Here is a 15,063-nt window from a genome sequence, read left to right on the forward strand (position 1 = left end):
ACTTGTTCATGTAAATTAAAAGATAATATGAACTGAATTGAATTTAGAATTTAGGCCAAAGTCCAAGCACTGGGACCTGTGAGGTCATTTAGCGCTGAAACGGAAATTAACAGTAAAAGGTTTGAAAGGTGTAACGGGAGGAAACCCTCGCAGTTGCACTATGAATCAACTGTTAGAGAGGTTGGAAAACAAGAGGGAAGAAAGAGGATATGAAAGGAGTTAGAGTAAAAGGAATGAAAGGGGTTGCAATCAGGGGCCGAAGACAGGCTGCAAAGGATCTTAAGTAATATTTACAGTTCACCACATGAGGTGCACTGATGGCAATAACCCCCATAGGGAAAAAAGATATGAGTCTTCTCTCATGAACTTGCTCACAGAAAAACTAAACGCAATGCTTAAGGGTAATGTAGCGCCAATAAAGGTAAATTGAAAACCTTATTTGATTAGATGTCTTTATTTCTTGGCAAGTGCAAAATTAACTTTTTTTTATTACAAGAATAGTTTCTATGCTAGTAATTATTACAAGAATAGTTTATATGCTAGTAATAAAAAATTTACAAACCTGATTTAAGGTAATTGTTTCATGGTAATAGAAGTAGTAACAGTAACTGTAACTGCAGTAGGTGACGGAAGTTGTATGAAAATAAACGAATGAATCACTTTTCAGTCAGTCAGACTTCTCGGTTACAGCTAATTTATTGTGTGATAACAGCATAAAGTTTAAGTTTCATAAAGGGAATATGATCTAAAATGCCAATTGGTTAAGAAGCATGGAAGTGGGATGCCAGTCTTTGCATTGTATCTTAGATATGTTACTCGCTCAGAGGTATTTACACTGAAACCCATTACTTGATGCTGAACTTGTACATGTACAGTGGGCAACGTGAGCCTCTGTGATTGAGGTAAACACTATTCCCTAAGTATCTGTGGTCGGACAGCGAATGGTTTCTTTTTAAAGATAGCAAGATTACAACTTTTTTATTCAACATTTCACTATGACACTTCAAGGAACTTCCCTTTACTTGATAACTTTAAAGCAACTTCCCCATGAAATGTTAAGTTGTTGAATTAATGCTAGGTACATTAGATCAAAGCGTAACGGTGGTTACCAACATGTGTTACTATTAATATTTCTATGTTTATTATATTTTATTTTTTATTGTCAGCCCTGTCGAGTGATTGCCTTGCTTCCTCCTTTGCTTGCTAAAATTGAGCTATACTCCACTTGTGGAAGGTCCAGAAAGTTATTTTCTCCTTAGTTCTCACAGTATTACCCGATTCTTTATTTGTTTCAATATTAGGTGGTCTCATTCTTGTATAAAGTGTTGGATCTCTTTTTCTCTTGTATTTTCACTGCAGAAAAAGAAAGATTATCTTACAGTTTTTGTGATTAGAATGAAGTCCTTTCAATAAATTTGAAGATAATTTTGAGGAAAATATCACCGGGTTGACTTGTTTCAAACAAATGATGATTTCATATGAAAGATGTATGGTGTTAAGATTTCTCATTAAGATCAAATGAGAATTCAAATTGGCTCTTGTTAGAATATGACTGGTTACCGGTCGAATCGTATGTGATGAACTTATGCTGGAGAGACGATTACTGGCAGACAACATTCGGTGAACTAGGTGCAGCAGCTGAGGAGTAAGAGATCAAGTTTAGCTTCATCGCAAGTTTAGTTTCGTCAGCCACCTCATGCTTTGTGTCCTTCTTCCACAGAAACCTCAGACATTCACAGTACAACAAATTTTGTGTTATGAGTACAAAGCTTATAGAACCCACATTTGACTGGAGTCTTATTAAAATTTAATGTAACATTATTAGGAGGCAAGATAACATTTTGATCTTGGCCCTGTAAGTTATATATATATATATATATATATATATATATATATATATATATATATATATATATATATATATATATATATATATATATTACGTATTTGTATGTATGTATATATGCATATATGTACACACACACACACACACACACACACACACACACACACATATATATATATATATATATATATATATATATATATATATAATATATATATATATATATATGTGTGTGTGTGTGTATGTATGTATATATATGCATATATTTTTTACATACATACAAATACGTAATGTATATAGAAATATATATAATATATATATATATATATATATATATGTATATATATTATATATATATATATATATATATATATATTATATATAATATTTTGTTTGGTGTGTTGTTTCATATGTAGGAAAATGTTACAAGGGTACCAAGAACAATCATCACTCATCTATAACAACATATTCAAAGACAGGTAATGACCATTCATTTTAAGGATCTTGTGATGATCATTTCCCTGCTTGTAAAGTGAACTGTAAAGGAATTTCATACATTTACGTTTTAATAAAGTCTATATTTTCGTTTCAAATAATTCCTAGACATTGCAATCTAATTTCGATACTTCTAGAGTTATAACTTGTCCTTGAAATTGAATTAATGTGGCAATGTTGATTTTCTTTTCAACAACTGAGTATATCCTGGAAGCTCTGATACGAATTCACAAGTTAGACATTCCCATTATGCTAAGTTAAATATTTCTTGGGAGCTGAAAAGCATTGACTATTATCACATCGAAGATATCCCCCGTAGTGTCCCAGTCTTACCTTGGTTGGAGACAATGCAGGAAGAATTGCAGTTTGAGGCGTTAGGGAGCCTAACAGTGACTTGCTGGATGCAGGAAGAGTTCAGAATTATGTCTCCACAGTTCAAGGACGAGTGGCAGAGGTATAGATTTCTGGTGAAATAAGCAATAAGTGAGAACTCAAAGGTTATAAAGGTTAACAGAAACTTCATTTTCTTAATATTAGCAGTGCTTTTATAATACAGGATATGAAATGTATATGGAAAGCAGTAACACAATTTTGAAAAGTAGTTGTATACATTAAAAATATGCTACAGAGATTAAGCTCATGTACATTATTAAATCTTGATTTCTCCAGAGGTTTCTTTCCTTTCATCTTTGTCATTTTCAAAAACTTAAAAGTTTGTTTTAATTTATCAGTAAAGGTTTCTTTATCCAAATAATCTGTGCAAAGAATGGTTCTGATTTGGTATTCACATTTAGTATATTTACAAATGCACAAAAGGTATCGTTTCCAAATCTTAGAAATATAAAGAATTTTTTTTTTGGATGATAAATACTTTCAGTCACAGTGGTAACAACTTTACATACTCACATTAGTGAAGGGAAAATAATTGAATGTATAGTTGATAACCTACCTCATTCGTAATTTGTAAGGTTGCAAAATTGTGGGGCAGGGACATTAGGATTTCCGGTTTATTGCTGATAGTTTTAACAATTACAAACTGATTCTTCAGGAGAAAGAACTTTCTGCAATTGCAGACTCTTCTATAATAACAATGCCTTGTGTTGCTGCTTACATTTACATTTACTGATTAGACAAAGGGTGATATTCACCTTGGAGAAATATATTTCCTGAAGATAATCAAAATTATTGCACAACCGAATGCCAGTACTTACACATTCTGGACGTTAGGGAATACTGTCAAGTCTATGATTCCACCATGATTAAAATTGATACAAAGGTCGCCTGTGACCGTTACTGTTCGATATGTGTCTAGAGCGTCTATTGTTGAGAAGTCAATAATATCCTGTAAAATAAAAGTTAAAGATACAGTCTTGCATCAAATCGCAGATAATTACAATCAGTCATAAATCTAAAGTTCCTTGTGTTAGTATTTTTCATGATGTAAATTTAAATTGAAATATTGACGGCGCTCTCCATTTTCACCCATAAGAGTATGCTTGTATATTAAAGCATCATTTTTATGCAATAGCAGTCTTAATATAGAATAATATCTATTTTCCATCTTTATCAAGTTAGAATTGTTTGAAATGTTTACTATTTATAGACTCCTCCTACCTTGCACATTTAATCTTCTCATATTATGTTTTATTGACTACCTGGGAGTTTTCCTCTTCTACTATCGAGTAGTAACATACCATCATTGCAGGTAAAATTTTAAATTCCAAAGGGAAAGGTATTACTTACCTCCAGAACCACAAGGTGTCGATATCCATTGCATGATTTTACAAGGTGACGAGTTTCCTTCTGCTGAGCACTTTCTAAGGAAAGTCTTCTCCCCGATCCACTTATTAGAGATTGGTAATATGCACAGATGTCGAAAGTTGCTGGTATCGGACAGAACTGAAAAACAAAGATTATTGTCATTAAATCAAATTCGATAAAAAAAAATAATATAGTGCAGAGATCTGTATAATGGATGACATTCTTAACATGATCTCTTCCTCTTTATATATTTGTAAGTTTATGGCTGAGAATTCAGAACAAAACATTGATTAGCCAGTTCCTGTAGACAGGAATACCATGCTAAATAGACAAAGTCTAACATGGCAGAGTTAGTGTTGTGATACAAAATACAATAACTTTTAAAGAAGAACTCAGTCCCATTTTTGGTGGACAGTTTACAATCCTTCATTTTTTCACTAAGCCAAATCTGATTTTCGAAGGTTCCCTTTGTGTTGCAGTGATGTTCTTTCTTATTATAATTGCTTCCACAAGGTATATATCAATTTTCAAGAGGAGCAAACACCCATATGGAATAACCATGCGCGTGTAATATCTTGCAAAGCAAGCTTCTGCAGAACAGAATGCCAAATAAAGACATGACTCTGTCTAGCAAACAGAATGCTCAGTGAATAGAGAGAAACAAATGAACATATAAATACCGCCATCCATAAATAAGAAACAATGCAAGTCGCTAAACTAAGGCATTGATGCATGGTGTTCAAAAGTACTATAATATTAATATTTCTTTTTAATATTGTGACCATTGGCATCAGTAATGCTGCCAAGAAGACATTCCCCAGTTTATGAAATAGAGTAATGCAACAGAGCAGAAAAAAATCAGAACGTAGATTGTATTGCTCAGCAGGCTAGACCCAATAGTATTTGGGGTACTGACTCCGTGGGGCCTCATAAAGCATTTTTGAAGCAGATTTCATGATAGGTAACCAAACATGATATATTTTTTTTTTAATAATCACCATTTTTATACATTTGGCACAGAAATGACACTCAAACTAGACTGCAGATATCCAAAGTGAGACCTTTGTTCATGAATGGTAGGAAATATGTTCTGTAGTATGTGTCTCCTATCTTCTTGTTTGGTGGTATATGAATTCATATTACCAATATATTGAATTTTCAGCCTTAAATGATACATTATTACATTTTGTGAAGAACGTTTTAAGGTAAAACCAAGTATTCAGATTTACTAAGTAATGTGATAGTTAATGGAAGTTTATCCGAGATTAACAGTTGATGTGAATTGAGTAAATCCACCAAGTTGTAGTTGTATGGAGTAGGCCTCATTCTTCACTGCTTACTCGTTTCTGCTGATGTCTGCTACGTCTAACTTCTCTTAAATATTAACTGTCACATCACTGGTTAGCCCAAAATCAAACAAGGTTCAAAATAGATCTAAACTGCCGAAAACTCGTAAGAATTATTTTTTGCTTCTGATTATTTATATGCTATGAATTAAGTGGGGAACAAAGCCTCTAACATCTGTTACAAAATGTAAAGGGTCTTCATCTTGGAATCTTATCCATTGTCTATGATATAATTACTTAGAACTGAGAGAATCAAATTTTCACCATCTCGAAAGAAAAGTGAGTGGATTGAATAAAGGTTACGGTGGTTGAAGAGGTTTTGAGGCGAATCTGCTGCAACTATTCGACGATGCTTTCACAAATGGGAATAATATTCTATTTGGAGGAAAGAGAAGCCTTGAACCCGTGGGGAAGATACCCAAAGTGAATAGACTTCAATATCTCATAATACATTCCCCATTTCTTTAACACAGTAACACAGTTTTGACCGGTAATGTGAGATGCTATATCCCAGACTGTTGTCAGGAAATTAGTAAAGGCGAGAGAAACTGTTTTCAGCACAAGAGATAGAATAGAATTAAAGAGAAGTTTACAAGAAGCATATTCGAGTAAGTTAAATTAAGAATTAAGAAACTGACTACTTACAACTGCAACGACGTAATCAGCAACTGAATAAGTGGGAAGTGTGACGTGTGCAGACGGGTTGAGGCAGTTAACATACCCTTTAACATATTGCGGATATCCATAGGAATTGACTGCAAGATTCATAGTGCAGTTGGTGCAAGGGAAACTGAAGTAGATATAGAGTTTTGTTTGCCTAGGGAAAGAGAAAGGATTAGTTAAAGGTGTTTTTGGTTTGGTTGAGGTCTGAAATGTAGTTTACTGTCATTCGTGTTAGGAAAAATAAATGCAGATAAATGTCTGCATGTTTTCTTTACTCGTATGATTTTGAGTTAATTCCGAAATTTGTCCCTTTCCAAATTTAGACCCTGATGACCCACAATGTGATTTGCCATAGTATTTCCAGGTTTCCTTCCTATGACCAGGTTCTCGAAATAGTGCATGTTTTTACGAGAATTTACATGTAATAATAGAGAGAAAAATATATATGTCATGTGCCTGTATAGAACTTTAGAGAAAATGAGTATGTCATAATTATACGGCCAGTAACAAAGTTAAGAATCTATTTCCAGACTGAAATATTCAAGTTGAAAAGGATTGTTTGTTACTTAGTCTTCGACATCATACTTACGAAAAGTCATGTACAGCGAGGAATTGCAGGTTACATGTTTGACAGAAACTGCATATGAGACATATGCCACCATTCGACATCTGAGGAAAGGATTAGTTTGTTAACAAGAGGATTACGAGGAAAATGTTTTAAAAAAGGGTCTCAAACAATAAGCTTTTTTAAAATTACTGGGGTAAAATTTGTTAATATATCTGCATATAAAATCCATAATCTCAAAGGAGGTGGGATTTAAGAAACCACTGCCAAATCTTCAAACCACACAAGAAAAAAAGGTTTGAAAGAAGATTAAAAATTATTATTAGTTCGGTAAAGGATTCATAATTATGTTGGTGTCACATAATTAACAGACATTAGCATCCTTTTATCTTTAATGAACTGTTCTGGTGACCGGATATTTAGACTAGCATTTTGCACTTACAACTTCAGACTTGCATTCAGATTTACCTTTCCCAGGTTTTTTGCAGGAATGTACTTTCAGAATGCGAGTAATATGTTACCTATAGGTACTGTTGGATAATAGTTAGGAATGCTCTGTATTTTCTACATAGATTTATGCCGAAGACACTAAGTGGTTGCAGATTCAATGCAGATTTGATGAGCAGCATGTTTAATACTATAACCCGACCTCTTGGTACTCTTTGCAAGGTTCACTGCGAAGAGCACCAATGCTGGTCGCGCGTTCCCTCAATACTCATTCTTGTAGGTAGAATTCAGTTATATTTCCAATTACTTCATTACGTAAAAGTTCTCTTTGAAGAGCCTGAAATCTTGGCCATCAAATTTACCTAAGTCACTGAATTTTTAAAGGTCATTCTAACAAGGGCAGAGATTGTAGTTACTAAATTGACCTTTTGCTAAATCTTTTTAGTAGAGTTTGAAAGGTAAGTAAAAGTTCAGTTACGTATTGACATCAGTAGCATTAAAGAATCCCTAGTTACCACAAGTATTTTCATATTTTCATCTTCAAAAATGCACTTAATACATCAGGACTAGCACCCATTCACAGGAAATTTGTACGGTTTATTGAAGCGAAAAGAATTAGTAATTCATTCAGTTTTCTTTTTCCTTTTTGTGTGTTTGTAAAACAATAACTACCTCGGGAGAGCAAACATAAAGGTTTTTATTTAGCACCTACAAGAAAGGTCAATTTTTGACACATGATTAAAACGTACAGCTTTGAAGTTGTCTGGCCATGATTTAGAAGTAAAGCTTTGAGATTTTATTCCTTCGCAAGCTGGTAGACTAGACTTTAGCAACTATCTCTGCTTTCAGATTAGGCTAAAACCCTCTGGGAACTTACGTTTGTACACTGGCAGTAACTGTATCCAGGCAGCAAATCAGCACAGGCTGAAATATTTTAAAATGCGATCATCATTTTTTGATTAGCAATTCTGTAGCCTCATCTAAAATTTTATTAATAGAAATATTTGAAATAATTTAGTATCAGCATAAGTGTAGACAAAATACTTAATGTTAAAATAGAGTGTGATCATTTTTAATTTTGATTAACAGGCTTACAAAATCGATTGAAGAAAAAATCTAATTTGTTTATTCCAAATATGTTACTTTCTCTAAATCGGGTATCGATACAGATTCGATAAAACAGTATAAGCCGTGATATATATATTATATATATATATATATATATATATATATATATATATATATATATATATATATATATATATATATATATATATATATATATATATATATATACATATATACGTATATATAGATATTTTTATATGAAATTTATTTTATACTTATTTTCTTTTTCTATTTAAATTTATTTTGGTGTTAATAACCTAGATGTTGTGAGGCCACTTTTAACAGACACAATCAATCAATCAATCAATCGTGACCGATGAGGAAGAGCCATGTAAGGAAAGCAGGTTTCTGATGTACATTTTCTGTTGTACTTACAGCGAACGACTCGTCTGGGATTAGGTACTATTGGTATGGTTTCACAGCAAGTTGGAGTGCGTGTTGTAGTTGTGGTTGTAGATGTGGATGTAGATGTAGACGTAGACGTAGATGTAGATGTAGAGGTAGAGGTAGATGTTGATGTTGATGTAGAAGTAGATGTAGAAGTAGACGTCGATGTTGGACGGGTCGTTGTTGTGCTGGTAGATGTAGACGTCGTTGTTGGACTGGTCGTTGTTGTGCTGGTAGATGTAGACGTCGTTGTTGGACTGGTCGTTGTTGTGCTGGTAGATGTAGACGTCGATGTTGGACGGGTCGTTGTTGTGGCATGTTATAATGTAGACTTTCGTTGTTGGACTGTCGTTGTTGTGGCTGGTAGATGTGGACGTCGTTTGTTGGACTTGGTCGTTTTGTTGTGCTGGTATTGTAGACTCGATGTTGGTGGACTGTCGTTGTTGTGCTGGTAGATGTAGACGTGCTAGTTGAAGTGGATGTAGAGATGGCTGGAAAGATTTGGGTTCTTAAAGGATAAAGGTATAAATGTTTTTGCTGTCGTATGGTTGTCAAATCATTTAGTAGAGATTTTTATTCAATATTCACCGGGAAATTCTTTCTTGTGTTAAGGATTGGTCAAAAGGTAGTACTGTAACTCGAAATGAATCCACTATTGCTTAGTAGATGTGTGAAATACAAACTGTTTTTAGTCTAGTATGCATTTAAAGGAATATATCTGTCAGAAAATAAAAGTTCGGGATAAGCGTTCTTCTCCAAGTGTTCACATTACGTTAATGTCCGATAATGAATGGAATTCTTCACTAAGAGCTCATATCATGTTAATGACAGGTCTGGTTTTATTACTTTCAAGAATATTCATTTGACTAGTCGTTCATTAAAAGTGGTGAGTTTAGAGGAAAAATCCTAAACCCGCTTTAAAAAAAATGAAGACAACTTCCAACAATAACTGTTTAATATGAGCATAGAGTATCGTGCAAAATCAAAATCCAGAGCTTACCAATAGGAGTGATTATACAACAGAATCCTGGTTTTCTTGTTCCATCGTCGGTTATAAACGCCACATGGAGGTCATTTGTATATGTTCTATTAAATCCGTGATGTGTTCCGCAAATCCTTGAGCAGAAGAAATGCAAACAAATTTCCTTGAAATTTATCACTTGCTTTTTAAAATCAGTTTTGTTCAGACGCTCCAACAATTAAACAAGCAAATAAGTAAAAAAGGATTAATAAGCAATCCAGGATCCTGGGTTAGAACCTGAGTCCTCCAAAATATTGACCAACCCTTTCTTAGCCATATGTCATCCCTCCATTTTGAAATTCAGAAATAACTTTTTGAGGAATCTCTTGAAAAGAAATACAGGCAACAAAAGAAACTGTAATAGGTGAATACATGACGTACGTCTAACTTTGTTAAAAGGAGATAATACATAATAATCGGGAAGAGTTACCAAGATTAAGGGACATTCCAAAACCAGGAGTATTCGAGATGTCCAGAAAGTCGACCATGCAAAGAGAATATACAGATTACTTTTTAAAGTCTTTTAATTGCAAATCAGTGTCACAAATTTCAGTCTATACTCTCTTTTCTGTGCTTGGTTTTGTATCACTGCAGAAATGGAACTCCAAACAGGTGTTATATTTAATGTCTCTTTCACATAAAAGCTTATGTCTAGTAGATGAGCCCATTTGTAAGGCCAAGCTCAAAAGCTACATACTTGATTGTCTGTAAGTTTAGTCTATTACTTGCTGATAGGAAGAAGGATGCATTACACATCCACCTCTGTGATAGATTTAAGATTACAAAATGAACTTCAAAAGGTGTGCTGGATTGTTGAGAGGTTGAGGAAGTCAAATTTAGTCGAAAATGGAAAGCTTTAACATTTTGTTCTTCTTGTGCAATGACAGTTGCACTGAGATGAGAAATCTGGTGCTTTTTTATCCAAAGCCAGAATGAAACAAGAGTAAAAGGAAAGAAGACAGCAGAGGTTAAATTATGAAAGGAGACAAACATGTCTCATAAAAGAAGAAAAGTAAGTAGCATCAGAGAAATAGAAGCAGGAATAAAATATAATTTTGATATGGAGGCGGAATAATGGTCAAGAAATGAAGGCATTCCAAAATTACCCCATTTTCACCAAGTGAATGTAATAAGTCGTGGTCTCACCAGTTATGAGGTTATCCATTATAGGACGATGTCTTTCCTTGAAGCTTTATAGAATAGGAATCGAAATACTAAGGGAAAACCACCTCAACCGATGAATTGTCTTAGATTCAAGCTTGTCACGCAAGCAAAAAAAAAAATAATAATTAAACTGATCGCCTAAAATATGCACCGAAGGAAAGATTTTATAACAGTCCTGGAATACACTTGATTTTTTAGAGTTTCAGCTGACAATTAGGAAAATATGACTTATAAGAGAATGTTCAAGGCATCTTAGCACCAAAATATTGACAGAAGAGATAGGTGTGATTAAAAAAGAAATATTGAAGATAATGAAGTAACTTTGGAATTATGAGAGCTGTATAGAATTTACACAACATTTTGGGGAAGACATATGAGAAACACGAAAATTAAGGTTACAGATAAAGGTCCTAACTAAAAATGATAGAAAACAATAGAACTAGTAGAAAAGATGATAAGGGGAAATTTAGATTCACAGAAATTTTTTAGAACGTAATTGGCAAATAACCAGAATATTTTTCAATAGGAAGTGAGTTCAGCATATAATATTTCCTCATAGAATTAGAACACTTCAAATTAACTTAATACAGAAAACAAATATAAAAAAACGCGTGAATCGAAGAGAAACTAGACGAACTAATGAGGCTGCTCTCTCGACATCATGGCGGAGGACTGAAAGCAGTCAACCAAATGTTAAGATAAGATTCTTACTGATTGACAATATCAAATACGCTGTTTCCAACTGTTCTTTCATTTGTTTTCAAACGAAGCTCTGCTCACCTAGTTTTTGGTGGGACTGGTGGTGAGTAGAGGACAACCCGATCCTTGAAGCACCTAAAGCTTCTTTCAATCCGGAAGTAGGAGCAATACATTTGAAGACTTTGTACTGATGAACCCTGGAGGGAGGGAATGTCAACAGATAATAATGTGTTAGAGGGTCAGTTTTTTACAAGAGATGGGCTCCAAGAGATGTTCACAAAATTGCTTGATAGATGACTTTTCATTTTTATAGAATAAACAAGTTCAACTGAACTTGTTTATTTTGTAAAAAAGAAAAGTCAAAAGTCCCTTGATATTTCATCTGTTGAAAAGAATAAGAAACTTAGCTTCAGAAACTAATGTTTATCAAGAAAGTTTGGCGTCGTGACCCTTTTCTTTATTGAGGCACTAAGAAGGTTTTGTGATACAACTATACTCGGCTTTTTTCTATCTGTCCACCCGCCTGTGGTGTTTGCGTATGGTAACACTGCGTCCCTGGCTTTAGATAGTTACATTCAGCTTACATTCAACAATTATAATAATATCCTATTTCGAATATTAACGGTGTAATTCGCACACAGTAAATTATTAAAACACTTTTCAGTTGCAAATGTACACCCAGATATCCTTTTATTTACCTAAAACTTACACATAGCGTAACTATGTAAAGCCCGGGACGCAGTGTTACCATACGCGAACACCACAGGCGGGTGGACAGATGGAAAAAAAAAACAGAGTATAGTCTTGAAAATCTCGACCTTTTATGTTTCGTGGAACATATATTTATATGAACCCTATTTTCCTTTGAAGTGGCACACACATTTTTTTTCCAGTTAGAATCTCTCTAAATAGCCCGAGTCAGTGGGTTTTTTAGTATGCAAGCAATTTTTTTTTTAGATTTTCAATTAATCGATGAATAGTAGTTCCACAATGACAAAGGCAGCAATTTTAAGGAAATCCTTACCCGGACAAAGCTAAAGTACCGCATGTAGTTATTAGGGTAGCGGAGCACTGAGAATTCATTGTGACTGTAAAATGTGTATGTGTTGCCTGCGGTCACGGTCGTCGTTCCATCTGTGAAAGGGAGAGTTTCGTTATACTGGTTGATATGTGTGATAAGAAATGTTAGGCAATTTTTCAAAAATAAGTAAAGGAATTCTGTAGAGGATACACTACTTGGATAGATAAAGCTTGAATAGAAACTTGGTGGATTGCCTTGCCGGATTGGGACTCTCTTTGAATCTTATAAAGTTTTATAAAGATAAATGGCATAAAGGGTGTTTTGCTTGCTCTCATACACCAAAAGACCATACAGATAATAATGATTTACTAATGGTTGACTAATACCAATTATCGCTAATGATATTGTATTTTATTTTCGCTGAAATTCCTACTATGTTGGAATGGCCATTAAAATTTTTGTAATAAGCCAAGCAACTGGTACTTAAAATTCTCTCTCTCTCTCTCTCTCTCTCTCTCTCTCTCTCTCTCTCTCTCTCTCTCTCCATAATTCGTACTTATTGTTGCATTCAATGCGGCTTTGCTACTGGGATTCATGTAAAAAGACGCCTTGGCTTCTTCAAGGTCTTGAAGGTCATCCTTTGTCAAAAGGCCATCGTCTGCCAGTTGGTCGGCTTCTTCGTTGTCGTCTTCCAATCCTTCATCAAATTCAAAATCTTCTCTGGCGAATATTTCTAGAAGTCGAACTCCAGAGATCTTCTGGTTTGAGGTACCCCCGGCTGCGACGTTCTATATTATGGAGCAGTAAGACACTGAGTAGAGAACAAGGAATATCTAACGAGATATGAATGACTTGAAATATGAACGTTAGTGAAGGATACTGAATAAAATGGGAAAAGTTGACTTTAATAATTTGGCAGGTTAAGGGCCCTGGTGCTGCCATAAGGCCCCATTTTAAAGTAGGTGGCCATAGCTACCTTATGATGGAAAGGATTTGCTTAAAATTTTTACCACTTATTAAACAACTAATAGTGAAAATACCTGTGTAAGGAAGTAAACAAATTTGACGCCTAAGTTTATAAATTGTATAGTTAAAAAACATGACGTCATTTTTTCATAAATCGTATTTAAAAGAAAAAGTAAAAAAAAAAAATGTTCCTTACATTAAGATAAAAACAAAGAAGAAAAAAATTACTAGCAAGGGGAATTATAACTATTTCCCAACAGCAAAAGAATTTTTTTCTTATTTTAATTAAGAACTCAAATCTTCAACATTCAAATAATGTATATTTTCCTTACATTAAGCTAAACACAAACAAGAGAAAAATTATTAGCAAATGGAATTATAACTATTTCCCAACAACAAAAGAATTGTTTTTATTTTAATAAAGAACTCAAATCTTCAACATTCCAATAATGTATATCCTTCCGTAAGATTTTGACTTAAGATAGACTGGGCTTAAGTATAAAATAACCCAGATTTAAGTTGTCCCAAAGATTTCCAAAGATTGTATTCAATTTGGAAAGGGGCTGTAGACGAAATAGAAATGAGAACAGCGAATGTCTTGGCGTTTGATATTTCCCAGAGTTTAACTATTGAAGCTTGAATAAATCCCAAACTGATCAAAAGATAAATACCTGCATCTGTAGACCAGCAACGAAAGCGAAGATCAAGACATAGGATAGAAGAGCCAACGATGGTGAAAACATCGGCGAGGCTGACGAAGAAATCCTCCAGAGCTTCATGATGGTCGGGATTCTTCACTGAATCTCAGGTGAGGGCAGAAAGGACTTGATGGACTGACCTCTTCCCTCCGAATGGACGAGTGACGGCTGGTGGAGCAAAGCTTTTATGGGCTTCTGGTTGACCTTGTAAATTTACTAGTCTCTTTTCTATTCATACTCCAACCACACCCCCAACCCCCACCCCCCGTTACTCTCAGTAAGTTTGGTCCATTTCCAGGAAAAAAAAACTCAATTGCTGTATGCCAACGTGTAAGGTTAAATCATAAAAGCTGCTGTTATTTACTCATTTCTTCTGTCAGGGTGTCGCCAATTTACTTAATTGGCCAATTAGTAACTCTTCCAAGTCTGCAGTAAAGGTAGACACGAACGTCAAACAGTAAGCTTTGCCATTGGTAATTACATCGAGACTATTCAAATAACACTCGCAGGTGTTTGTAAATTTGATGTTGGTTTTTCCGCAACTCGTTAGTAGTTAATGGAACGAAATTGAAGGAGACTTGTGTTTTTGGTATATTCGAGCCCAGACGAAGGCCAGCGCAAAATTCTCTGTTCAGACAAGAAATCAAAGCGAGTAGCAAATAACAGACTTTCTAGGATTCCTTATGTGCCATAAGAATGATGCTCATTTCGAGGGAATAATGATGGACATTCTGCTTTTTTGATGAATTGCTTTGTAATGATATAAACGTTGGCACTTATGATTACTTATGATTATCCTTTTTATTGTCCTTATACTATTATTTCCTAAAGCTCGAGTTAATTGGCGATTGTCGTT

General features: G+C 34.3%; 1 protein-coding gene across 3 annotated transcripts; it reads right to left on the reverse strand.

The window, feature by feature from the left end:
* Positions 1 to 435: 435 nt before the first annotated feature.
* Positions 436 to 14,375, reverse strand: LOC135219510 (uncharacterized). 3 transcript variants are annotated; one of them, XM_064256337.1, is made up of 15 exons: positions 14,181 to 14,375; positions 13,100 to 13,331; positions 12,547 to 12,656; positions 11,604 to 11,719; positions 9,639 to 9,754; positions 9,075 to 9,129; positions 8,627 to 8,898; positions 8,001 to 8,047; positions 6,701 to 6,780; positions 6,094 to 6,265; positions 4,085 to 4,240; positions 3,553 to 3,683; positions 2,675 to 2,805; positions 1,561 to 1,638; positions 436 to 1,353 (listed from the first exon to the last, which is right to left on the reverse strand). In XM_064256337.1, the coding sequence occupies exons 1-14, from the start codon at positions 14,286 to 14,288 to the stop codon at positions 1,601 to 1,603; spliced, it is 1,764 nt and encodes a 587-aa protein (XP_064112407.1). In that variant the 5' UTR covers positions 14,289 to 14,375; the 3' UTR covers positions 436 to 1,353; positions 1,561 to 1,600. The 3 variants fall into 3 exon arrangements, with proteins under 3 accessions (XP_064112407.1, XP_064112408.1, XP_064112406.1); XM_064256338.1 differs by having other exon boundaries at positions 436 to 1,638; positions 8,627 to 8,856; XM_064256336.1 differs by having other exon boundaries at positions 436 to 1,638.
* Positions 14,376 to 15,063: the final 688 nt, after the last annotated feature.

The sequence above is a fragment of the Macrobrachium nipponense genome, chromosome 1 (assembly GCF_015104395.2).
Source record: "Macrobrachium nipponense isolate FS-2020 chromosome 1, ASM1510439v2, whole genome shotgun sequence".
Classification (NCBI taxonomy): Eukaryota; Metazoa; Arthropoda; class Malacostraca; order Decapoda; family Palaemonidae; genus Macrobrachium; species Macrobrachium nipponense.